General features: G+C 38.9%; 1 protein-coding gene and 1 long non-coding RNA gene across 6 annotated transcripts; both read right to left on the bottom strand.

Annotated features, from left to right (window-relative positions):
- Positions 1 to 769: 769 nt before the first annotated feature.
- LOC116999218 lies at positions 770 to 4,934 on the bottom strand. Its single transcript, XR_004418540.1, has 2 exons — positions 3,954 to 4,934; positions 770 to 3,827 (listed from the first exon to the last, which is right to left on the bottom strand). It is a non-coding gene; the product is annotated as an uncharacterized LOC116999218 (long non-coding RNA).
- A 1,436-nt stretch (positions 4,935 to 6,370) lies between these two features.
- TIAL1 (TIA1 cytotoxic granule associated RNA binding protein like 1) lies at positions 6,371 to 27,444 on the bottom strand. 5 transcript variants are annotated; one of them, XM_033065598.1, is made up of 12 exons: positions 27,216 to 27,444; positions 20,730 to 20,826; positions 17,472 to 17,621; positions 17,119 to 17,173; positions 16,721 to 16,808; positions 14,745 to 14,820; positions 13,094 to 13,202; positions 12,714 to 12,809; positions 12,530 to 12,614; positions 12,118 to 12,241; positions 11,502 to 11,641; positions 6,371 to 10,697 (listed from the first exon to the last, which is right to left on the bottom strand). In XM_033065598.1, exons 1-12 carry the CDS (start codon positions 27,242 to 27,244, stop codon positions 10,580 to 10,582), a joined length of 1,167 nt encoding a protein of 388 aa, XP_032921489.1. In that variant the 5' UTR covers positions 27,245 to 27,444; the 3' UTR covers positions 6,371 to 10,579. The 5 variants fall into 5 exon arrangements, with proteins under 5 accessions (XP_032921489.1, XP_032921490.1, XP_042635414.1 ...); XM_033065599.1 differs by having other exon boundaries at positions 17,472 to 17,570; positions 27,216 to 27,442; XM_042779480.1 differs by lacking the exons at positions 17,119 to 17,173; positions 17,472 to 17,621; positions 20,730 to 20,826; positions 27,216 to 27,444 and adding an exon at positions 15,287 to 15,659.
- Between the last annotated feature and the right edge of the window lie 224 nt (positions 27,445 to 27,668).

The raw sequence follows: 27,668 nt of genomic DNA, 5'->3' as shown, positions 1-27,668 counted from the left end.
AGCCATCAAACAGACAATTACCTCAGCAAAACAGTAGTGGGAGGCAATGGGAGCGCTTCAATCCCACTGGAAATATCACCAATACACAAAAAATCACAGAAACCACTAATAGCAGACAAGTCAACAGTTGTTTTATTTCCACCTCAGCCAAATCCCATCCTGAATTCACATTGCTAAGAAGCTTGGTTCACAGAGGGAACTTGGATGGGCTCCCCATCTCACTGAAAATTATGGATATTTTCCACTTATATGCACAAGGCCAAGATCTCATTCCTGGGAACTGGTGACACCAGAAGACTGAAGGCAAGAATCAATTGCATCTGTGCTTCCAAAATAAACAACAGCACAATACCTTCCAGCTGAGGGGATTTGGCCTGCACCCCCTGGACCTCTGCCTTCAGCACCGGGCCAAAAGCTGTTAGCTGGTAAAGATTTCTTCGCTTTTAGGGTGGATTAAAAAAATAAGAAAGTTTGCTGCTCTGCTGAGGGAACTGCTCAGCAGCTGCACGTGGCGCTTCCAGGCAGATGTGTGAGACAGGCACAACATCTGGGACACAACTGGAAATTCCGTGCAAGCATCAGAAGAGCAGGGTGTCACACCCAGCAGCAGCAGGGCCCGAGGGCACAGCTGGGAGAGGAAAAGCACGTGGAGAGGCACAGGGAAAGGAGCAGGGGGCAGGGTGGGAGAAGACAGCTTGGACATGCACTTCCCAAAGCTTTTTTTAGTCATATCCACTAGTGCCAGGTATTCCAGGCAGAACATTTACACTGAAGCAGTACAGACATCACCAGATTTTATTTTTCTTTCAGAATCAGGTCACAAAGCCCAAAGTTTCTATTTTAAGTCTTAGGAACTCATACTCCTAGGACAACTGCATCGTCTTCGAGCCAGTGCACTGACAAGTTACTGGATTCGCTTTAAGATAATGTCAGGGATTTGGGGCTGAGGGAGTACCTAAGAACTGTGGGAATGGCTGGAAGTCAGACAGAGCCCAACTCTTTGTCCATTCATATAGCAGGAAACCTGACCTACAGATCTGCCAGAATTTGACCTCTAGAATCCAAGACATTTTTGGTTCCTTTCCCCCGTTGATACAAATGTTTCCAGGATGTGTTTCTGCCCCTTCTCCTTGAGAACACTCCCGTAGAGGCAGAATCCCAGGGGGGCACACCAGTGCCTGCCCTCTCAGCGTTGTGTTCCCGATGCTGCTCTGGTGTTTCCTGCTCTCATGTTCAAGACCCAGTTCTTCATCAGACAAAGTGACTCCAGGAAATTTCCCTTCCAGGTGAATTCAGTGGAGATTTTCATGCACGATTCATTTGCTGGTGGTTTTTTCATCCTTTTTCACAAATAAGCTGTAATACCCATATACAGCAAATTATGATTTAATTCAAACTGTGCCAGTGTCCTCATGCCACATCTCTACGTTTTTACATCGGTTTTTAGACCTTGCATCACAGTTTTTCCTTAATTTCAAAGCAAAATTTCCCTTAAAAATGAACACATACATTTCATAACCTCTGGCTGCAGTCCCAGCAATAGAGAGAGGATGGTGTGCTCTGAGCACTTACCACACTGTTGCATTCACACCCAAGGAAGTGGGTACCATTAAAACTGAGAACTGTTCAGTCAAATGTCCTTAAAAGTGACCCTGAAAGCTTTTGTGAGCCTCCTCCTGCTCCACTCTGCACATGCATGACTTGTTAGCACATAGTGTGAAAGAGCAAGCCTTGGGCTGCTCAGCATCCCAAACCAGCTTTGAATTTGGGTAAAATTCAGCAAATTTCCCACTGACACAGGCAGGAATAGGTGTGAGCGTGTGTAGGGGGAAAGAGAATGTGCAAGACACCCAAAAAGGCAGACACACGCTTGATAATGTGATTTCAGACAAAGATGCTATTTTAAAATTTGACTTGTATTCTGAAGAGTAATTTTACTTAAATTTAAATAGCTGGATTTGAAAAGAAATGAAAGGAGTTGTGCTTAGCTGTTGCCATTGCAAAAATCTATTCTGGAACGCGCTGAGCTATGAATAACACCACAGAAAATTCATAAAATGCACAGCTCATTTCAACGCCAAATTGCAGTTGAAAGACTCAAAATTAATCAAGACTATGAGAACCCCAACTCATGATTTAAACCTGATTCCATTTACATCAACATAATGCAACTAATTTCAGTAGAGGTGGAACAAACTTACGTGATTGTAAGAACTTAAAATTAGAAATGTTAAAAATGAGGAAAGGAGGCCTTCAAAATAGGAAACTCTCTTCTCTGCAAAAAATCCCAGCCCTTTAAAATCAGATTTAAGACTTTAAAAGGTTAAGAGCAGAAGTAAGACTAGATACTGCACAGCAAACTAAATGCTGGCCACAAAATGAAGCATTTTCATCAAGAATTCCTGCTCAAAAATCCCAGACTGTTCAGAGTATCACAAGTACAATAAAAGTAGGTTTCAAACTTCCTCAGTGTTCATCTTAACATCTTGATGTTCATGATGGGCTGGCAAACACGGCTTGAAAGCTTTTCCTTCCACAGTAGCCAATGCTGAAATGCACAGAGCATCATGAAGCTGCAGGGACTCAGATGTCTGGGTTCAGCACAGACGTTTTCAGTTTCACCACAAAGCAATGAGTGACCAGTTGTTAGAACACAGCACAGTGTGGTTAACCCTGGGCCCTTCAGAGGAAGCAATGGGACTGGATGTTAAGATCTGGGGTGGTTTTTCACAGTTCAAAACCAAGAATCACTTTTGAGTTTTATTAACCTTAAACCAACAGACCATTTTTAGTTTCAAACCAAGGTTTGTAAGTCTTAGCTAAATGCAGTTACTGCCTGAAGATTCGGAGACACCAGAGTAAAAGAACAGGCAATAAAAGGTTTTAATCCTTTAATAAGATACACACAGAGTAAATCTAAACATAACCTTCCTGCCAGGTACACAGCATTAAAACAGCCTTGAAGAGAATTCTTGTAGAAAATCATATTCTATTTCGGGCTTGCCTAAATAAATCTGGGGAATTTGTCTAGCACTCCTCTTTGAACTCACAGAAAGCTCTGACTCACTCCTTTGTAATACTTTCTAGTATAAGGAGGTTCACAGGGTCAACTTTAATCCCTAATCTTGTGGAACATTCCTCAGTACCTCCAACTCCAGCAGCTTTACGCGTGCCAAAATACAGACTGCAAAAGTCTGGCAGCGAATTCAAACATGCAGAAAGTGAATTACAGGCTGAGTAACTCCAGTAGTGTTCCTACCTTACATTACTTACACCTCTCTCTCTCCATAAATTGCACTCAGGAAAAAAACAGACCAAGTGTTTCAAAACTTGACATTTAAGTGTGATTGTGAATTTTTTTTTACAGTTTTATGCTCTTTGCATCTGACAGGGAACAAAATGTTTCATTAGATTAGTATTAAATGTATATTTAAAATTTGATAACAACCTTACTGCTAAACCACTCTTGGTTTTTTTCTTAAACTTTGTTCTATAAAGAAAGAATTGCATTTTCCATTTATATTGCCTTTAAATTTCAAAGGCAAACAGCTTTTTTTTTACCTACAGTATGTAAACCTATCTTTCAAAAACAAAGCAACACCATTAATTAAGTCTCATTACGAAGAAATATGGTTTTCAATAAGCAATTTCACAGCAATAAAAACTTGACTTGGTAAAATATTCATATATTCAACTAGAAATTAAATAAAGCATCATCAAAATCTGAAAAGCATTCTAAGGCCTTCTGGACTACACACAGGTAGGACTGACTGGGGAGTGCAGTAAAGAAAGCCCAGCTTTTGTGAAATGTTCAGTCTGGTATGAACCTGAAGATAAAAAAAAAAAAAAGATACTTAACACATGCTTTCAACACCCACCTTTAAATATTAAAACAGGTACAGACAACAGAAATCAAAGATTTTTGTATTACAAGGGAATATTAAAAATGATACCTGAGGTCAGTGTGTTTCTGCTAAGAACCAGATGCAAATACAACAGACTTGTCTCCTGGTGCATGAAAAGCAAATACAGCTCTGTTGACCAGAAACATAATTAAAGTGAGAAACACAGCAAAACAGTGTGGAAAATGAAGGATGCATGGCCCTGGCAACAACCGAATCTGATCTCACAATTCAAGTATCCATAGGCATTTTCTACAGCAAAAATAATTACAAAGGAATGCCTGTTTCTACAGCCTCAGTAAACTCAGACATACCTGGATCCCTCTAACAAGTATCTTGCATCTTGTCTTCCTTTTATTCAGCAGTCACAGACAGGAGAGACTCCAGAAATACTTTTCAGTAAGATTTTGCTGTAGAAGCATTCCAAGGAAACATCAGCTTCTAAGTCATGCAACTTGTCAGACACTTGGCACTAGACAGTGACCTTGGAACACGAATTCAAAGTAAAATTGCACATACCTTGGCAAATGTCTATGCATACATCTTGTAGGACAGTTTCTGTGTTCTTCCATAAAACCCCTCAGAACAGAAAGGTGCTGGAAGGAACTCCTTCAGAAGTCAGTGTGGATAGAGCATCACCCTGTGTATTGGTTTAAGTCTTCAAAATACAGCATACATTGAACATCTGCTGGTTTTCTGACCTCAGGTATTGACCATTCCAAAATGTATCAGCAATACATGTGAACAGCTGTTACACTTCTGGAACAAGATCTTGTTACATGCATACTGCAAGTTTATATAGATTTGTTCCCTTATGAAAATATCCGTAAGTGATTTAAGAGATGTTTTTGGACCTTCATATCCTTGTTCCATAGAATACATAAACCCAAGCAGGAGGCAAGCTTCACCTAGGAATAGTATCCTAGAAACACTCACATTTTATTTTTCTTAGCCTGAAATCATTCCTAGATAACGTCACAAACACAAATTCCTCCTACCAAACCACAGCATGTACCTGTAAGTGAAAGAAGCCAAGATAGAAACATTGCACCTCAGCTTTCTCTGAGTATTTGCAAATATACAGAACAGATTTATTCTGTACAGAACACAAGCTTTGCAATTTACCAAAGCAAGGAATAAATATTTCCAGCCTTTGACTGTACAAGATCTGGTGCAGCAGCTGTAGGATGGAACAGCAGCTCGAAGCAGTTGAGTCCAAGGTGTATTTGTGTAGACTCCTTGTGCTGTCTGATGCAAGTAAGACTCAAGTAGAAATGGTTCAACAAAGTTATATAGCAAAATTAAATAGTCCTTTCAATAACTAAGAGGATGATTTTCCCCCCAGTCAGTACCTGAGTTGGAATATTTGGAATAAGCAATAAATTGTATCAACTCGTCTTTCCCATCACGCTTGACAACCCAACACTAAAGGAAACAAATTATTTGTGGAGTTAAAAAGATCTGCCCCATTGAAGGGAACAATAAACCCATGAAGAGCATTTTTCATAGAACAGCAGCCCAGTAATAATTCCCTATCTATTAAGGTCAAAGAACTAGCTACTCAAATGAGGACAGCAGCTTTTCATCATCCCTGTGATATTTATACTTCTACAGAGCTGGCTCTAATAAGCCAATTTCCATCCAGGAAATGTGAGTATTATCCAGTGTTTCTTGTGGTAGACCTACAATTCTTATTCAGTTCTTATCCATCCCTGTTCCAGAAGTTGTCAAGCATGGGACTGTGTTCAACAAGCAGCTGTGCATATCTGAAACTACTTCAATTATACAAAAAGGTCAATATAGACACGCAACAGAATGCCAAGCTAAGAGGTCCACATTAAACAAAAGTCTACAAATTCAGATGCTTAATGCAATTTGCTCCTTTGTTTTGTCACCTTCAGTGCTCTAGGTTGGCTGTTTAATATGCACCTATTCAAAGAGGTTATGTGGATTCTACTTGTATATTTTTAAAGCCATGTTATTTTAAGCAAGCAGATAAAGCAAGTTTGTGTCTGAATGGTCACAAGCCTGGGGGTACTGCTGCAGTGTCTGTGTAAACCTGTTGTGATCCTAAACGTGTCTGACAGTCTGCCCTGGCACTGCTGCTGCTGCACCAGGCACACTGGGCTGCTCCACCTCTTCCCACCATCCTTCCCCTTCCTCCTCCTCCCTTCCATGCCAGCAGCTGGGAAAGACAGCTGCTGAGAGTCTGGGATCTGGGAGAGCCAGGTTCATGCAAGGAATGGTAACTGAGCCAGTGTTTTAGAAGGGAAACGTTCAAACACCATCACCCATCAGTACAGAAAAGTCAGTTTACATTGAATTCCCTGACAACTCCATTAAGTGTTTTTCTTCTAAACAAAAAACAGTCTGTGCAAGTCTGATGCCTTATTGACAGCTTCAACACTAAGATAGAAGGCAAAGCCATGTTTCTTTCCACAGCATATCAAGAATACTTTAATAACCAGTAAGATTCAGATCAGCTTTAATCAAAGCATAGGGAGCTGTGTATTTAAGCAAGAATAACTTGTATTCAAATAATCATTACTGATGTCAAATTAACGTTCTGAGTCATTATCCCTTAAATGTCAGTGAGCAGAGCATGTCATTCACACATCCATGATCTACATCAGCACACAGCCTCAAAAGGACAACACAATCAGTGTTCACTTGTCAACATGAAATCCTGTTTCTTTTTCAAGTAAAACATTCAGTAAACACTTCAGCATTTTCTTTGATTTGAAATTATAGTACAGCAGGATGGGATTTTATCCATGTGATACTGAAAAGCACAACAACTTTTAAGGTTTTTTTTTTTTAAACAATCAACTGGATTCATGGAAGTTGAAATGAAACACGACAAAGACGTTCCCAGAAGCTACTGCCTTGCAGTTGGCTTTTTATGAACAGAAACTTCATTACATAGTGAGACCCTTAAATTTATCCATGTGGGACAGGCACCACATGTGATCAGAACAAATTAATTTTCACTGACTTCCAGGAGAACTTCCTTTTGCTCTTACAGTCACAATCCAGATCCCAGATTATATCTATATATGAAAATTCAAGCTGGAACAAGGCAGTTCTTCACAAACCCCATCCATTTTTTGGAAGTATACTGAACAAAAGATTGCCTGTATCTTGCAATGTAAGAACAGTGCAACAAAATCTTTTATTGCTGACCAGGAAACAGTTTCACATGATTAAAACAAACACTTGTGCCCTTGTTCAAAAACAGTCAGATAAGTAAGAAGTATCAGACACTAATCATGTCCATACAGTTTAAGTCTGCTTCCTTGTGTACAAACACAAGAAAAACAAATCACTATTTTTCTGCAAAACTAAGCCTTATTCACTGTGAGACTTTTTTGAGTGAAAGGAAGGCAATGGTTCTGGTACAGTGAATCGCTTCTCATGAAGTTATCTTAGAAAGAAGAAGGTTCTGCAGGAAGAGTATGTCTAAAAACTGTTAGCAAATATACACAAGGAGGCAGGACTGATGAGAAGCTACAGGTAACCTCAGATTTACAGCCTTACTACTGCAACTCCACAAAATACAAAATGATTTTGTAGGAAACTTTTTTAAATAAAACATCTTTTACATGATTGCAAGTGCATAGTTTACAAGTTCAGCCTTGTCTGCCTGTTGTCAGTTTTATAGCAAAGAGGGACAATGCTTTGACAGATGACAAATACAGGATAAGCCCTTTATCATGTTCCACTTTTATTGAACATTTTCTGCAAATGCAGATTACAACCTTGGTTTAGGTTGCACGCATCAAATTAAGCCATAATAAATCAGTGTTTCTGAAATCCAAATCCTAGTGGCAAGGGTTAGGTAGTGGTTGATTTCTGAAGTTAGAGAAATTACAACAGTGTAAGTGTCACTCATAAAAGCAGTATGGTGCAAGAGGCTCTTTGGTGCCAAAAAATTGTCAGTGATGCATTTATGAATGCTACTGAGTAAAAAGCAATCTAATTTACAACTCTTCCTCGCAGTGCTAGAGAAACATTAAAGGACACTGGAAACCCCCACACCTTGAGCAGTCTGCGAAGAAATATCACCATTACAGAAAAGCTGTATAAAAATCAATGACAAAAAACTGAAATCAGAAGGTATATCCTATCTTTCATCCTGAAATACAGGTCAGGTACGGCCCAGCTCTACAGCAGGCATATTAAATAATCAGATTTAAAGTGATCTACATATTGAGACCTGAAAGATCACTGCCTTAATCTCACACCCATTTATATGGGCATTTATGTGGCAATGTACTTGCATCATCTAAATCTTCAGTAGCGCCTAAAGAACAAACTGCCTCCACACCAGCATGCACCCAGAACAGCCATATGGCAAACACCTAAGGATGTAGAAACCCCAGATTTCAAGTGAAGCCTAAGAAATCCTAAAGGAACTCACAGTTCATCTCTCTGCTGACTCGTGGCTGAGTGTAACAAAAACACAGACTTGACTTGTGAGGTTTTTCCAAACTACAATGTATAGGCCGATCCTCGCGTAGATATACACATATGTACAAAATGTATAGAAAACCAGGAGTCCTGCAGACAAGAGTCCTATCTCGAGTGGAAAGACACTACACATACCTTAAAGGAGAAAAGGAGATAAAGGGCCAATTCTGCCAGCACGAGCACTCGTGGTTCCACACTAACTTCAGTCATTATTGCATGCATTAGATGCCCAGAGTCACGAGTACCTCTGGTGCAGCTGAGCCAACTGACTAAACTGCTCTTCCAGTACACCTCACTTTCAACCTGATCTAAAAGTCAAGGTACTACTTCACACGTCAATAAAAGAGGAAAGAAAACCCTCATGTGATTTGCTACAGCAATAAGTGTAGTTATCTGCACAACCTGGCTGGGTTTAACACAACTGCAAATCTCCGTTTCAAAACAGACTATTCTACCTCGCAACACCTGCACGGTCAGAAACAGAAAATAGAAAATACACAGCTTCTCAGACACTCACTCAGAACTACCAGCTCTAAAAACCAAACTTTCTGTTTCTTTTAAAATGCAAGTTTGCTTCACTGAACTACCACTGCAAATCCTACTCTTTCCCTTCCAACCGTGCCTGCCTCAGCATTCCAGATTACAGCTGAGGCATTTGCACCCTCTAGCTGTCACAGGGAGGACACATTACTTATATCTAACTTACATTCATTTTCAACTTCAAATTTATTGAGGCAGTTTATATCAAGGTATCCATAAAATAATTCAGAAATAACCCAAGTATACCATTTAAACATCTTCATGATTTATCCATTTACACACTCAGTACACAAACAACCCAGCCTCTGTACAAGTTCATCACATGCAAACCACCCATAAAGACAAAAACTTTAATTAAAAATAAGTCACAACTCAGTGTACTGTTTCAACTGCATCTCCATTTACCAAATGGCACATTGAATATTCTCTAAAATAAGATGTTTTTAACAATCTTGTTAAAAAATTCTTGGGCAAAATATTTCTAGACTTAAAAAACATCAAGATTTTTCAAAACACTCAAGATACTATACAACTTATAATAACCTTGAAATAGGTTTACAAGGTTGTTAACCAAGGTATTTACATACCAAATAATGTAAAGCAAAAAATTTGTATTTCTAATGACAAAAAGGTGATGCATTAAAGATTTATGAAATTAAAATTAAGGCTCTTTGTTATAGTTCTTTATGTAACTTTACATAATAGCCAACTTTGGAAATGTCAGTCTTGCACATTCTTGTCAATCTACTGCATTTAAAGCAGTAGGGTATATTAAGTATTACTTTGAATAATTACATTGCTACTTCTATGTTTGAGCATGCTTTTGAAACACTGTAATTATGAAATATTTACAATGTGTAGCCTTCAAACTTTATGTAAAAGCCCAAGTATGACTGTCTGATTTGAATACAAACAACATACTTGTAAAAACACTTTTGCTTCTCAAAATTAAATGTAAACTACAGTTTTAATAAGCAAACCAGCTCTGAAAAGTTTCAACGTGTGCCTGAATGTGGACAGTAAAAGTTACGTGAAATTTCTCAGACAGTACTGTTTTCATTTCAGACTGTATCATTTCATTGTATCAGCTGTTTTCTGTAAGCATGTAGAAAAATTAAATATTTTTTTTTAAAAAATTATTCCAAGACCTACATATACTTTGAGCTATGTCCATAGGTTTCTTGAAAACTCAATACTGTCTCGCAGGTTGTAGTGATTGGTCCACAGTTTATTTCAGGATCTGTGTTCAACTAAAAGCAACTCGCTGTTTTTCAACGTCATTTCTCTTAAAAGCACAATGATATAAAACACTGAAGACAAAACAAAACAAAAAAAAAGGAATGGTAACCTAAAGATCAAATTCATTAGCCATTTCTCCTACTATATCAAAATTTGTAGTCAGAATTGTCTTTATTGACTTTATTTTTAATTTTTGTACACAAAGAAAAACATGTTCATATCCATCATGAACAAAAACTTAAAAAGGCAGAACTAGAAGACATTTGTGTCCTTCACCAAAGCAAAGCTGTGCTAAAGGTTCCAAACATTTCCATTTTTAAAATAAATATTTTCTTTTTTTTTTTTTCATTGTCTACATTCCAGTCTTCAGAATGTCACTGGAAACTGCAGCCTATCATGAAATACACACTTTTAAACAGAGTCCCAGCTCACTGCGTTTGGTAGCTTGCCATACCATATCCAGCTTGGTTAGGTATTACAGGAGCACCTTGTCCCTGGGCAGGTTGAGCACCAAATCCACCCATCCAGGCAGCAGATGGAGATTGGCTTAAAAAGAAACAGGATGGTTAAAAAAGTGGGGAAAAGTAACTTTAAAACAAACAAACAAACAAAAAATACTTCCTACACAACTACTTGTATCAAAATAGAATAATTTCTTCTTTTTAATGAGTAATGCAGGTTAAGCTGTACAACATGTGATTTCTGAAAATATAATGAGCTTTTTAAGAACAAAAGAGAGAAAAAACCCACAAACCTTGGGTACCAGTTGGATATGGCACCTGCCTCCAAAGGCATGAACACACACAGGTGGCTGGAACTCAACACCAGTGATAGGTTTATCAGGGCTTAATATATTAAATTGGCACCAGATAATGAAGAATTAGGCAAACAAGTTATTTCAAAATTAAGTTAAAACAAAGAATTCTTGTGAAGACTTCAGTCTTCAAGAGACACATTATTAAATGCCCACCCAAATTCTGAAATTGCACAAGTTGAAGTGTCTGTGTGTAGTTCCTTCTCTCCCTGCAGGCAAATATCTGGGCTCCTGGCTCAAACTTGCTATCTCTGAAGGCAGAATCCAGGATATATTTAGATACCAGACAAGACCACCACCCAAAACTTTACCACACTGGGTGGTCTTTGTGCCTCCATCACACACAAAATGTGCCATCAGCTACAAGTCAGAGGGACTCACCCCAATATCTGCTCATGGCAAGCACTGAGCATCAACTTCAAACACATAGGAGCCCCCTAAAGTTTGAACCTTTGTGCAATCCTTGACTCATATGAGTCTGAAACTTAAGATACACAAATCTTGGAATATTCTAAAAATTAAATACAATTACTCACTCTACTCCAAAACCCTGTTGATTCCATGCTTGGCCATACATTCCATATGATGGTACTTGCCACCCATTAGCCATATATTGCCCATACTGTTGTGGATTTCCATATACTTGGCTCCATTGTCCCCATTGACTGTAATCCACCTGCAGAAAGAATAACCCATTGTACTTCAGATTCTAGAGATGGTTTATATTGCATTTGTGCTGTTGAAGGCAAAGTTTTGGCTATATCAATCAGAGAGCTAAAACAAGCAATAATGAGATCTGAAAAATAAGATGTCACTATGACTTAATTAGATCCTTGTACTGAAAAGTATATTTGTGTGTGCTTGAAACCCCAAAGACTATTTGGTTGGACAGCCACCTAATCTGCAGTTAGCAAAACAGCAAGAATTAGAATTACCTCAAAGTTTCTCCCTATCTTGGATCATATCCAGAAGACAGTAACAGATATTCCATCAAAATCACTAGCCCAATTTGATGAACTGGAACATAACTGAGACAGAACATGGAATTTCATAAGAACTCCACCACAAAATTTAGCCATTATAACTGGGAAGTCATTACAGGCATAAACACAATTGCTTTTGTAATACAAAGAAAAGGTTAAGTACAGTTACCTGTTGGAAGTTTTTAGTCATATCAGGGGATTCTTTACCCCAATAACATTTAACAACATGTCCTTCAATTGTGGTTCCATTAACTGAAACAATAGCATGTGCTGCACTTTCATGGGTAGAAAACCTAAAAAATGTAAAAACAAACTTATGTTATGTTTTACAGTACTTCCACCTGATTACTTAAACAGTGACTCCACACATACAGGAAATTCACAGAAAGACATCAGCTTTCATAAACATTCATCTTCTCAGGTAAAAATGTTGGTGGCCCCTTTTACAAGTTCCAAATTATTCTATGAATATACGGTGACAGCTTTTACTGCATCAAGACAAGTTCAACCAAGTGAAGTCACAGAGAGATGAAGCATTACTACATGCACAGACCCAGAGATTTTGCTTTCTCTGTCCATACCTGACAAATGAGTAACCTTTTTCTGGAAAAACCCTTATTTCCATAATCTGGCCAAACGGTGAAAAAGTCTGTCTCATAAGTTGATCTAAAACACAAGATGTTTTTGAATTAGATGTTTTTGAATTAGTAATCACCCTGATGTCCAAGAAGTTTCAATAATAAAAAATCAGAGAACATTTCATACCTGTTAGCCCCGAGGCAATTCCTCCACAGTACACAGTACAGTTTTTTGGACTTGACTGATTTACTACGTCTTCAAATCTCAACTGTTTTGTATTATCTATAAAGAGAGAAGGTTGGTTTTCAGCAGTGGGCTGACAGCAACCCAGACACTTACCTCATACACAAGCATCAATTTCACATTTAACAAACACATTCAATATTTTAGGACAGACCAGCAGTGCCAGCACTATGTTGATACTAAACATACCAAAAAAATATAATCAAGATCTGGAAGGCAAGCTAACATGTGATTTAAATGACATGATTCTGGCTTATGTTTTATACCCTCACTGAACAGTGAAGAGACAGCAAACATAACACAGTAGGACATGAAGCTCTTACTTTCTTGTGTACTTTTGGGGGCTGGTGGTTTCCTTGTTGCCCAGTTAGTTCTGATCTGGCGGCCTCCCAACCACTGGCCTCCCATGTGTACAATAGCATTTTCTGCATCCTGAAGAGATTAAAACAGAGATTGTAGCACTTCCAAACAAAAACCATGTACAAATCTATTCCTATTACCTGGTTATCAGTTATTTCCACTGATAACACCAGTAACAGTACTAAGAAGAGCATGAAATTCTGAACACTCATAGCAAGTAAACATTAATTAACATGAAGATAACTGGTTACAGAGAAGGCTCTCAGAAGTAATTTGGTAAAAACTTCCTCCCACCCATCTTCTACACAAGTTAGAAGCCAACTGCAATCATATATATACTACCTGTATATATGCCATATACATACATGTACACACACACATTTATACCATTTATATATATACTACACAAACACCTGCATTAGAATGTTCAAAAGCTGCCCAAAAAAAGTGGGAAGGTCACACAGACGCCAGGACCAATCACTGAAATAAAATAACTATCATTAAATGTTTCTTTTGCTTCTTGGAGGTGTGTAACAGATGCTTTGTAAGTTCTTTACATGTTCAAGTCATTGTATGAACACACACGAGAATCCATGGCCCACTTTTTATCTTGAACATGAAACTGAAGGCAATCTTTGTAAGAAGAAACATCTGGTAAGCAAGGGTAAGTTTGTTAACAGCTGCAAGAAGCAATTTGTCTCCCAATTGCTTTGGAGAAGACAGGCAGAACACACAGTGCATGTCTGAAATGCTTTTCCAAGGGCACAGAGCTTAAGGATAAAACCACCAAGCACAAGGGACAAAGAAAATGTGGACAAGTTAAAGGTGAGCTGCTCCCAGCTACAATTCTTTTCTCAAACTCAGGACCTTGATCTTTCTAAGTTTTAATTGTATTGAGTACTCATTTTGAAAACATATAAATACAAAAATGATATTACAAAAGATCACTGATAAGAAAAATCTAAAAGACAAAACCAAACCACCAAACATACTTTTTAGTACTATGTTCAGAATTAATCCATTAATTTTATTGGGGTTTTATTATGTTTTATTTTTTAATGAATACAAATTTGAAACTGGAGTTTTTATGGTTCAGCCTGAAAAAGAATCCAGTAATTTTAATCCCCTGACTGTTACACTTCCCCTCTGGTCACAGGAACCAAACAGAACTGTATGATAAGGGAAGAGGGGTGCAAGGAAGTAACAGCCATTCCCAGCTGTAACACAGAACAAAGAAAGTGCAACTGGAAAAATACACTAAATCAAGGCATTGCATTGCAGTATCTTATGGCACTGGCAAATCTGAAGAAATTAAAACTTTTTCTCTGATTATGACAGCTCCAGGTTATAGAACATCAAAAGAGACTGGACATGTAGGACTTCTGACCACACAAACAGGCTTTACATGCCTAAAATCCTGAAACTGTTTTTCCTATGCTAAATATTTAAGGAAAATTATTCACAGTTTCCCCACATTGTCCTAAACACACACACAGCTCCTGTACATGTAAATGTGTTTCCCTGGGTGAAGTCTAATAAACAACGAATACATAAACAGGCAAAACTAAAAATGGAAAATTGAAACTATTTTAAACCTGCATTGTGATTACTCACCAGTTTGTTATAAAAAGATACAAAACCATAGCCTTTTGACTTTCCAGTTGCCATATCTTTAACTACCCGTGCATCCCTGTGAAAAGAAGCACAGCTATATGAGGGTAGTATTGATAACCTGCAAAATAAAAACTAAAAGGAACCACACACACTGTATTGTGAGCATAATTTTTTCTTATAAATTCAGTTAGCCCTAAAACTACAGTCATTCCTGAACTCTCCCTATTGCTTCTTTACCTGTTAGAAAAAAGCAGTAGGACAAAAAAAATAACATGTAATAAACATGCAACCTATGCACATAACCTATACTGGCTATAACTAGAATGTTCAAATTTGAAGTATAAGAGAAACAAAGTTTCCTTGTCTAATATTCTATTGGCTAGGGTCCTCTAAGGTTTACTGTTCTATAAATTACTGTAACAATTCTATCTAATTTACCATGCATTTTCTAAATAGTTAAATGTCTTCTGCCTAGTGATACAAAATATATGAAATATTAAAAAAATCGAAAAAGAGGAAAAAATAGGAATTAAAAGGCATACATGGCCTGTTAACAGATTTCTTTATTTTTCTTGGTCAATTCTCTACCATCATTTTGGAGTTTGGGTAGCTGTAAATTTTGAAAAATTGACATTTTCAGAAATTTAAGAAAGGAGAATAAAACTAACAACAATGCTAAGCACACCAGTACGAAAACAACAAATTTACACAGAAATTTTAGTGAGTAAGTTAAAATGATTGGAAATATAGAACTGCACTGAATATAGAATGTTAAAATGTAAATACTAAAATATGTATATATAAATAATGTATAATAAGAATAAATAGAAATGAGAAAAAATCTACAACTGAGTTCCAGTGTGCACAGTTCCTTGCAGTTAGCCTTCAAGATCCTGTCCATTCTTATGAGCAATTCTGCAAAATAACCAGAATGCTATTACTTTTAATTGTGACTTGGACTTTAGAAAAACTGCAGGTCTCAGGTATAAATATAGATTGAGAAACAGAAACCTGAATTATTCTTTTTAAATTGATTTTTAAAACAGTACTACTTACCACATTAAAGAGACAAAAAGCAAAGTAAACAAAACAGCAGAGGTAAGAAATAAGATTTATGATTCATTTAAAAATATGCGTACAGAACAAGAGAAAAATAAGAATTTTGTTCTTAGAAATATATTCCTGTAAAGTAGTACAAAAACGTTCATGTGCAACTTTGATTTTTATAAAGATAAACTGATAAAAGATTAACAGATTTTTTTTGTAGCAGTACTCTTTAGGATATATATATTTTAGCACTCTCAAGGATTTAGTAAAGTTAAATATGTTCAATTAGAACACCAGGTGATTTAGCATCACCTGAATTGTCCATGAGAAGTTTAAAGAAACATTCTCTTAACTGGTAGAAATGTGCACATATTGTAAAGCCACCATTCATTCATTTAAGATATTATAATTGTAATTTATCCCATTATCATAAAAAACCAGATTTCATTCTCATAAGTAATAACTTTTGTCAAACCATTCCCAAGTTATTAACTAGTTGCTTTATAGAATTATATTCCAATTGCCCAGTTTTTCACATTGCCTATGAAATGCAGCAAAAATGCACATAAAACACACCCAGGATACAATAGATACCAGTTGTAAAGTTACTACTCTGTACACATTCTCAACACCAAAAAAATCACACTTAGAGCAGTAATTAAATTTTAATAAAAAGTTGAAGGACATTAGCATATAAATTAGATAAAAAGCACATTGCTTTCAGCAAACCAGAGCACAATTACATTACTGTATTTACACTGTGAAACACACTGAGATACAACCCCTCTTTACTACCCACCCACCCACCACAAGGAAATCAACAGCAGAAAAATGATCTCAATAGATAAAAAATAACATTTCAGCTTAGAAACACATTTTCACTACAACATTTTCTGACTGATAATGGAAATGTTTATGATGATACTTACGATATTTTACCAAAAGGAGCAAATGCTGACTTGATGTCTTCTGTTGTTATTTCTGGACTTAAATCCCCAACGAACACATGGAAGTGATCTGAAAATAAATAATTTACTAATCAAATATTTAACTGCTATCTGAAGTTTCAACTCCTGAGAAAGTGATGCTCTGCACACAGCACTGGGAACCAGGAACGCTCAGGATTCCGTGTGAAGAGCAGCAGCAATTTAATCTGTCCACTCCGCTTTCCCCAGTTGCAAAGCAGAAACAGAAGAATTAGTTTGCAAAATTTTATTAAACACTAGATGGGAAGGAGAGAAATTATGTTTAAATGTATTTATGATAAATTATTACCACTTTGTGAAGTATTTGTGTAGAAACGATACTGTGGCATTACATTACTTACTGGATGTATCTTTTTTCTGGCTACTTGGTGTTGTTGCCCAGTTTACTTTGACTTCCTGAAAACAAGTATAAGATTTAGTATAAATTCACAAAACTCTTACATTTTATAAGTTCATTCAAGGGTGAGTTGCAACTATTAATGTCTACTAGTAATCATTTAATATAAAACACCATCATAAAACAGAACATCACAAATAATACATTTCCTAAACAAGGCTGACTTTTTTATATCAATACTTAAAAAAGATTATTCTATCAATATTTAATCTTGGTAAAACATCCTCAACAGTTTCATTAACATTGTCACTCCAATCTATATTCTTTATATCTAAGATTACCATGTGAGTAACTTACCTTTCCCAAAATTTTTCTCCCATTCATAGCAGCTAATGCAGCAGCTGCATCTCTGTGTTCATAAAATTCCACAAAGCAATAAGGGTCATTGCTTGTATGCTGCAAAACAGAAAATCCAACAGAAGAGTTGACCCTTCTGCTATCGGGTTGCTGAGAAGAAAATCCAGGAAAATATATTACTTATAGCTAGAAACTTTCAGAATGATTTGCATCAGATTTATGAAATAGCCTTTGACATTACACTTAAATGCAAGAATTATTAAGATGGATTTTTTTTATTAAAGGTCTAGCAGTTTCTGAAGGATAGCTTGCTCTGAATGAGGATTGAAGTTTACTGAACTAAAAATAACTGATCAGAAAAGTGATCTGCAAACTGGATGGAAAGGAGGGGGAAAAGGGAAAGAATGGAGAGAAGAACAAAAGTGCCTCATGCATATACTCAAAGTCAGAAAGGTTTATTCCCCAGACACATTTTCATCAATTTTCTCTTGCCCTACTTAAGAAGTCTTGCCTTTTATTTGACTGAAAACCACCAGCAGGCAGTAACCTGGAAGCTGCACAGTGTCAGTCTCAAGTGAAAAATGCCATAGCAAACAGCTGGGAAATAACCTTTTAAAAGAACTCCAAAGAGTTTGACCGAGGGAAAAGGGTATTAATCAATTGACTGTTAACTGTGTTAAACCTGGAGTACAACCTGTTTTTGTGGGATGACCTATAAAACCACCTTTAAAAGTACTCACTGACAGAGGTTGCTGAAGTAATAAATGCACCAGAGTATAAAGTGCAAAGAACAGAAGAGTTTTCTGAAAAGCTGATCAAGTGGAAAGGATGTCGAGAATGCCAACCTGAGCACTGGATTTGATCTACCTCCAAGATGTAATGAGTACAAAAACTCTAACCAAAACATTTCCATTAACTATCCAGCATGTGCAGAGACCAAAAGATGATAAACATTAATATTACCCTAAACAAGTGATTTCTCACATGGATAGGGAAGGGTTTAGCACACAGGAACTGTTCTGGCATCAGTATTCTCACCTCTCAACCTCCTTCAGTGCCAGGCAGAACACAGCTGTAACACAAGAGAAGCCTTTTCCAGCATTCCTTTTAACTTCTGACAGCTCATACACACTTACACTGATGAACAATCTAATCCTTCCCCCTAAAGCTTCAAACATAGTCCTGTCTACTTCTGAAGCTGTTAAGATGCAACAGTTGGACAGATCACAAGGCCTTTATACACCTAAAAAAGGTCATGGAGTCTGAGGTCACTCTCCTGAACACTCTCAGTACTTGGGGCCTCTAACTGATGCACAATGAACAGATGAGAGAAAATGTACCTGAGATGATAAAAAAAGTTTCAGTCACAAAGTTCTCTACAAGCACACTCACCTCAGGTGCCCCAAAAAAGAAAGTCTTAACTCACCCCTCCTCCCACACTTCTTTGGGAAAACCTATTTAAGGCTCCTTTAGGAAAGCTGGTGTAGTTTAGTACTGAGAACTTGGCTGAAAAGGAGAAGAATCTCTTGAATACACTCAGATCTTCCGGTGCTCAAACTATCTACTAACACTGTGCCACCAGCCTGAGTATTATACATCCCCAAAAGAAACACCTGAAAATTTCCAACACTTGATGTGTGCATGTCACACACTCTGCAAAAGAAAAAGTTGACTAAAATGGAAAAAAATCACAGGTTTTTAAAAGGTGATGGTGGTACTAACAATGGTAAGAACCACCTAACCATGTTCCTAGAACATGTTTACCACACACTGCAGAATGATGGACACCATGGACAGGTCCTGTGACAGCTGCAGGCCAGTGCCAGTCCAGAATCCAGCCTGTATTTCTGTCACTGCTGGTTGGCAGGTGCTGAGGTCAGCCCAGTGCAGTCACCTCTGTGTGACTGAATACAGCTGCCAGCAGTTTTTGTTTATCTACTTGTTTCATAAAGATGGCTCACTTATGGAAAGATCTTAAAACTACAAAGCCTCAACCAAGGTAAAAATCTTGAAATTTCTCATCTGATCCTCAAGAAACCAAACTGATACTAAGAGCTCTCACCCAGGCAAAGGTGGGAGCAGCAGCACCTTATGTCTGTAGAGCACATGACAATCAAAGCTGTTTCTTCTGAGAAAAACTAACAACAGTGATCTGTCATCCTTCTGTTATTTTTCTCCAATAAACTTAAAGCAAATGCAGCAGAGAAAAGTGTCACATGGGAAATGATTAGTCTAGACAAAGATGAGAGTGATTAAACAAGCAGCAAGCTGATGATAAGGTAAAAACAAAGAAACAAACAAGCTGTGTGACACACTGAAAGGAGAAGAAGCCCACAGGGGAGTTTCTGCTAGCATTCCTAAAGAAGCCTGGTCACAAGACCTGCCTTTTAATACTTTCATTAACAAAAAACTAATATAACTGTCCTCAAGACATCTGTAATTACAAGTTAGCATGAAGCATAAGATGTAGTAAAGTATGAAGAGTATACAGAAACCAGAGATGAAGGATCAAAGCTTAAACATGGCAGAAGCTCAGATTAGCACCTCCATGCTCAAAGCTTACCAGTTATAAACACAGGAAGAAGGAAAACTACCAGAGATAAAGAAGTTTTGTAGGATGTGTCAAGAAGTTCACAGAAATGGCTGCAAACCATAAAGGTACCAGAGTATTTACAAAGGAGATAAGAAAGCATTAATACTTACCAACACTCTGTGCAAAAGACTTTATCTGGAATACTATGGAAATTTTGTCACTTTGTTTCAAGGAAAAATTAATTTAAGGACAGGTGCAGACAAGAGCTATTTGTACTGGTGCAATCAAGAGCTATTTGAAAAAGCTGAGGAAGAGTCAGATTTATTTTGAAGGATTTCTTACTTTTCATCCTTAGCAAAGAACCATTTATTCAAGAGGGACAAGAATTACTGAGGCTCATGTTCAAATAAAGTGAAAAATGCACAAAGCAGCCTTGAGTAACATTTGAAATAATAAGGTTTCTGATCATCAGAACGATGTGATTCAGCAAAGAAGGGGCAACAATCTTAAATAGAGTGGAATCTCACCACCAGTTGATAAAAGGTGTGTCAGGGCTACAGACCCCAGGTGTCTCCTGCAGAGTTACCCCCAAAGCCAAACACTATCAGCCCAAAGAAATCCACTGCCAGAAACGCCAAAAGAAGCCCCCAACTTCATTTTTTTGGACAACTTAGGATAAAGTTGCATTACATTTGCTACCCCACCCCAGATGTGGAAGGCCTTACCTCTGTGATCATTTTACAGCTTTTGCATGGTCCAATCTGGCTGAATAACTGAAGTATGAGAACCTCAGTCACATCTCTGGAGAGGTTTCCTACATAGCTACACAAGGAAAAAAAAAAGAAGACCAAGATTTTAAACCAGAAATCATCATCTTTTAAAATGCAATTATAGGTTTAAAAACTTCAACAACTATAAAGAATCTCCCTTTAAAACATCTCAGGTATCTTACAGACAACATTTACAGATTATTTCATACTTTTAATGCAGTACTTATGTGGTTTCTAAATTATGACGAGAAGTGAAGCTCAATTCAGACACTGGACACCAAGACCTAGTGCCAATCATTGCCTTGGCACAGAGATGTCAAAAGCACAAAAACATTGCTCAAGAATGTTGTGCAGAACAAGCAACCAACTGGGCAATGATATTTTAAGTTTCACTTCCCACTGAGTATCTCATCAAGGATACCTCTGAATTTGGGTACAAACACACCTCTAACTCCCATGAGCTCAGGAGCAGCTCTCGGACAAATTGTGCCGCCTTGCAAGCAACCAACTCAACTTTTCTGTTTTCCTGAACATTTGGAAAGCCAGCCCACTCACCAACAGACAAGGTAATCTATGCAGCATTCTGCCACAGGAATGCACTGTACAGCATCTATCTCAGCTCCCACCTTTGTGATACCCCCCAAAATCCTGGCAGTGTTATTTTAATAATATCACCCAGACTTCTTGATTTTTGTTAGTTTGTAAATCTTGAGAAATAATTCCAAGTTTCGAAATACTTTTCAAGTTTAGATACAAGTCCTAGATTTACCAGCTGACAATAATGGCTGAGAAAGTCGTGAATGCAAAACTAAATTCTTTTTAACAATGTGACTAATTTGTAATCAAATTGTAAACAAAGTGATCAGTTAAGAGAATGGCTTGTCACAGTAACAGATGTCAAAAGCCATCAGCAGAGGGACGCTCATCATCTTTACAAATAACCCTGTCAAGGCATAAAGAATTCAAGTGCAACCATCAAGATGAGCAGAACCTTCTGTGATTCAGAAGCTGAAAGAATATACATTTTATTCATTTTACTCTGGTCAGTTACAGAACATCATAAAACTGCAAACTAAAGTCGGCCTGACCTGTTAATGCAGTGAACATAAACGTGAACAAGAGTTTTTTATTGCTCACAGACAAATTTATTTTGAGTTAATAAAGGTGTGCTGTGAAATTGCCCTGAGAGGCAAGCCTTGAAAATTTTTGAAAAGCAAATTCTGCGTTTGACAGTTGGACTTTCATCTGGATCAGCAGAATGAAAATGGACACTGTTTATTTTCATCAGAACACCACACAATGTTATCAACAGATGTTTGTTTATGTTGTTCCTCTCTCAGCAACTATGGGGCAATTCTGCACCTTCTCAGCAGGACTTCAATGCTACAAGATCCACACTGAGTTTCTGAAGTGTCACCTGAGGGTAGAACATCCACTAAAACCCTTCATGTAAACCATGTGAATTAACACAAGTCATTAACAGAACCCTGTGGTGTTATGAAGCTTTTCAGTAGAGAAATTTAAAACTGCAGAACTCCAAGACCCCTTAGAGGACAAACTGGCCATCTCACTGACTTTTCAGATCTGTCCTGAAAACTTAGTAGTTAAACATTTATCCTTACCTTCTTTCTGAAATATTAACTAAATTTTTGTTAATCATTCACCAAAAATAAATTGTAAATCACTAATAGCCTTTAGTGGAAGTATTAACCTTTGCAGATACTAATAAAATCAAATGGAAAATGTGTATCCCAGTAGGAATTCCAACATAAAGGGTCAGTGGTGCTGTGAACTTATTGCTTGTACTGATTTCCTCTGGATGCTGCAGAACAGTATTCATTAATACTGAGCCTTCACAGCACACTGATATGAAATTAAATAGTGAAGTCTTATTAACATTATTTCTGCTGCAAATCAGATTCAGTAAGGAGTACAATTAACACAAACAAAAAACCAAACATCATCCTCTTCTGCATAACATTAGCATGTATTTGGGAAACACAAGAAGTCTGAAAATCAAGCTGAAGAATTCCTCTTGGTCTGACAAAAATTTAAAAAAGGCCAGAGAAAGCCATTTCTCAGCAACCTAGTCAACTGAGGTAAGAAAAGTTACACTAGCTGCTAGAAGATACAAGATCTACCAAGGGGTTTTTTGGTATTACCATGTCTTCAGCAAGGTAATTGTGAGAATGCAGCATCATGAACCTTAGCTATGAAACAAGGTGCCTTTAAAAAAAAAAAAAAAAAAACCAACCAGGACCACCTTAACCACTACATTCAGATGGGATGTGAAATCCTGCTGGTCCATTAATTCCCTAAATGATAAATCCTGCCTTGGTGCATAATATTTCCATTAGTCAGAGGCATTCCCACCCTTCCCAAGTTACTAAAACTCAAACTTCAGTAATGCACACTCTGAGAATACTGCACAGTAAAGGTTTGGGTAGCAGGACACAAGAGAGACCCAAATGTCTCAAACTGAATGGAAAATATGGGAATACAGACCTCTACAAATTTGAGACAATATGCTAAAAAGTAAGACTTGATGGTTTCTTTCATGTCTTTAAGCAGAATGCAGCAACATCACCTCCTTCAGTACAGCTAGAGATGACTTCAATAAACACATACAAGCAAACATCCTCAGTGTGAATGTCTGAATACTACAGAACTAAAGAAAAAATATATTCACCACATTAGGAACAGACACCTTTCCTTTCTGAAACACAAAACTTGGCTCAGTTGATGTTAATCACCCACTCCACATGGCCAGCCTGTGGTCAGCTTTCCCCTTTCCAGCTCCATTTACACATGATGGAACAGAGCAGCATCTTCTATTCTACTTCATGAAATCAAAATTATCAGAGCCACACCTCAGGAAACCAGAAGACTCCCAACATGCTATTTTATGGTATTTCAATCTTTTTGGACTGGTACTTTCTATTATGCAAACCTTTTAACAATTATAAAACCCAGCAGGGCAGAAGCACTTACTGAACTTTTACAGATGGTCCTGGATGAGGTGGCAGGGTAGTAAAAGTTGGGGCTTTTTGCACACAGGCAATAGTGTTTGCTCCCTTCTGCAAGCCTGAAGCAACTCAATACCAATTAATAAGCCCTACAAAAAAACCTAAACCAAACAACCTAGACACAGATAGATGTCCTGACATAATTTTTTGACTATTACTCTTCTGAATTCTGCTGACAACACGAAGAATAACAAACTACTTGAAATTCAGAGATGTTGTAGAACTGTCTAAAGAACAAGAGGCACCTATCAGTCCATAATGAGTTTTGGAACTCAACTCCTTGGCTTGAGCAGAAATACTCTCTTTTTGAAGGTAAATGGATTTGTATTACATGTTAGACAGAGAGGCAAGAAAGGGACATTTACAGCCACTACTTTTAGGTCCACAAAACTCCCTTACACCTTTTTCTGAGGAAAAATCATAAATCTGACATCACTCTCACACAGGCAACATGCAAGAAATGGCAGTTTCCATATTTAAAAGAAAAAATGATAAGCAATAAGATAACTGATGTGCTCAAGACCCATGGAAATTCTAGCAACTCTGCCTAGTGCTTTTGAGCTACTGGAAATAAAATGATACCAAGAATAATCCACTCTGTAGCCTCCTCCAGGAGACACTCCTGTACAAGAGCTGAACTAAAGGAAGTCCAAGAGAAGTGAATCCGGGTGAAGCTTCACTCCTGCACCTTTATCCACATTCCAGACTGGAATACAGCATGGCTAGGCTGATGAGATAACAGCTGTAGGTATGCAGTGACTACAGAGCAGTCACTGAATGCCTACAAACCACACAAAACATTTCTGAAAGCACTAACAAGAATAAAACTTGGGAACTTTTCTGCTTGTCTGAGAGCTGATAGCATTAGCAACACGCCAGTTTAGTAGTAGAAGCAGGATTTTGATACAGCCTGTGATATCTACCAGTACCCACAGAAAACAGTGCTTTCAAGTGTTTATTTATTAAAATAAAAGTTTTTTAAAAATCAGAAGCTCACAGTTCATTTGAGGACCAGCTAAAAAATTACATGTGACAAATCACACAAAAAGGCCTCAATTCCTTGAGAGTTTTTTGGCAGAAAGTATCTAAGGTTATTCTTCACATTGCCATAGAATTAAGAAATATAAGAAATAAAAATGTAAATGGTGTCAGGTTTCAGTATTAAGCCCCAGAAAATATTCAGAATTCTTAGAGGTCCATGACTGACCTATCATGACTAGAAACAACATAACAGCCCTGTAAGTACTGCAAATTGGAACAATCCTTATTCCTGAGCTGTTTAAGGTGGGCATAAATATTGTAGGTAGGTTCTGCTTTTTGTAAGTAAAAAAGAATTACAATTGTTAAAAAAAGAAAATTCCTTCCTAAATTACAGATTTTGGATTTCATTTATTCCTTCAGGAGTGAAAAAACTAAGACATTCATAAAGTACTGCTTACACTCTCAATCAAGTGCTTCTGCACATGGTCAAACAGCCACTGAAACAAACTGTTCTTCACTTTCTCCCCCTCCCCCTCCCCAAATAACCAAACAATGAAAACTTTTAAGATCAACTAACAGTATTTTCATTTGTTATTCTTGGGGGGACAGTGAGTTTTATTTATGAGATCACAATTGCTCTGTATGAAAAGCAGTGCTCAGGGTAATAATCTTTAAAACACGACTTGCTATTCTAAATTTAAAGACATTTCAAATAAAAAGTAAGGACAAGAAGTTAAAATGTAAAAAATGCTACAGCAGAATTTTTGTCTTCCATGCAAAAAGCCAACAAATAATTACAGGAAAGTAACCCTTTGTGATTGTGGTTACTACAGAACTACTAGGAAATTAATGTGCATGTTGTTTATTAGTTTAACAAATGAAACAGTCACACACGTGCAATAAACCATTTGGGGCAGCTGAAGAGATGCAATTTCAGACACAAATTCATTTTTTTCTCATTAGTAACTAAGTGGGCTAAGTCAGGTCCTTGATGGATGTGCTGCTGGGAAGGACCCATGGCAATGTGGTACCCAAACTTTTTAGCACTGAAAGAACATTTTAAAACTTAGTGGGAATACAGCAGTTCTTAAAAGAAAGGAAAAGAGCCAATAATGAAGAAAGGAGCCTTGCAAATAAAACTGAGTAAAACACCGTGTGACTCTGCTCCTTTTCCTCCTCCTAGGCTAAAACACTCAAACCTAGGTCTGTTCTGAGGGCCAAGTAAACTCAGATCATTTGGATAATCAACACAAAAAGCATTTCAGATATTCTTATTTAAACTGTGCATCTCAGAGAGTGAGGACTGAGTGCTTATACTACACTACAAACGAGTTAAAAGAACTCTTGCCTAGAAAGGAGAAAAAACAAATTGCCTTGAGCCTTAAATGCCAAGTCATCATTTTGGTAGTGAGAACAGAACTACGAGACATTTTACTCTGTTTCAGTAGTTTCTTTAGAGCGGCTTTGAGTCCAGACTATCTCGGAGAGCTTTTCTGAAGGCTACTGTCCCGAAAGCTAAATAGACAAAGATTTCATCTGCACTGTCCTGGGCTGTGTTTGTCATCTGGGCAGCCCGAGCATGAGCCTGCCTTTCTCCCAGGGACAGCCCGAACGCTGCACCGCTCCCAGAGCCCCAAACACCCTCTGGCACTGCCCTGGCAATCCGGGAACTGCTTAAAATCAGCAGCAGCACAAAATCCCTGCTCTCGAGTGCCCAACCGCAAGTGCGAGCCTCCCTCGTACAAGCCAACAGGACAAAGAAAATTCATCAAAACCATATCTGCAAAGCTGAAAAGAACTCAACAGCATCGCCAAAATGCTCAAATTTGTATTTTTAAACAGAAAACAGATGACAGCCACCAAGTGGTTAAACAACCCGAAGAGACACGGCCAACACACAGTTATTTCTTTCTGCTGGGCCCGATACGCTGTTATTGAACCACACCGTGACACGCTGGAGGGAAAAGCGATCCCTCCCGGTTTCCCGGCGCTCCCCATCCCACCCAGTGCCGGGATAGCACAAAGAACTTTCCCAGCGCCGGGACCGCCGTGCAGGGGGGCCCGGGGGCGGCCTGAGCCCCCCGGGGAAGGCTTGGGACCCCCGCCTGCACCCCCAGACCTCCGGGGACGGACCCTGGGGGCTCCGGGGATGGACCCCGACACAGCCCGGGTCCAGCCGCGCTTGGCCCGTGTTTTCCTTGGATGGGTGCAGCGCAATGTCCGTGTGGGCCGCCGCGCTCCCCTCCCGCTCCTCTCCCGCTCCCCGTGCCCGGACCCCGCTCCGGCCCTGCCGCACACGCTCCGTCCCGCTCAGCCCCCTCCGCTCCCCCGGCACCCCTCAAGGCCCCGGCCCCGCTCGGTGGGAGCGCATCCCTGCCCCCGCCCCGCTCCGCCCCGGGCCCGCTGCCCACCCTGCCGCCCCCTCCCCACTCACAGGGTCCTGGGCTGCCCGTCGTCTTCCATGATGGTGGGCGAGCGCCGCTCTCCGCAGCCGCGCCCAGGGGCAGCGCCGGAGGGGCTCGGCGGCGCACGGAGGCCAAGGGAAGGTGAGGAGGGTGCGGGCGGCCCCGGCTCCCCCCGCTCCGCGTCGCCCCCGCGCCAGGTCCCGCGGCCGCAGATCCCGAGCGGGAGAGGGAAGCGGCACCACAAAATGGCGGCCGCCACCAGACGCTCAGGAAGCCGCGCTTTGCGCAGGCGCCGCCCCGCGCGCTCCCGGACCCGCTTCTTCTTCCAGGCCCCGCGGGGCGCGATGGGGATCGTAGGCACGGCCGGGCACGGTGTGGCGGGGCCCCGCAGCCTGCTGGGAGTTGTAGTTCGCCTCGCCGCGCACAGAACGGCGACAGCGCTGAGAGGGAACTACAGCTCCCGGCATGTCCGGCGGCAGCGG

Source organism: Catharus ustulatus, chromosome 8 (assembly GCF_009819885.2).
Source record: "Catharus ustulatus isolate bCatUst1 chromosome 8, bCatUst1.pri.v2, whole genome shotgun sequence".
Lineage (NCBI taxonomy): Eukaryota > Metazoa > Chordata > Aves > Passeriformes > Turdidae > Catharus > Catharus ustulatus.
Note: the sequence above shows the minus strand (reverse complement) of the source record. Positions and strands in the feature narration are given on the sequence as shown.

What these genes read in the sequence shown, in the direction of transcription:
- TIAL1 (XM_033065598.1), bottom strand. Translation starts at nt 27,244, where the DNA reads ATGGAAGACGACGGGCAGCCCAGGACCCT. An exon ending in TATCTTTTTATAACAAACTG is followed by an intron (nt 13,203 to 14,744) that starts GTGAGTAATCAC and finishes TAATCTCTTCAG; the next exon opens with GATGCAGAAAATGCTATTGT. An exon ending in CCCCAAAAGTACACAAGAAA is followed by an intron (nt 12,810 to 13,093) that starts GTAAGAGCTTCA and finishes CTCTCTTTATAG; the next exon opens with ATAATACAAAACAGTTGAGA.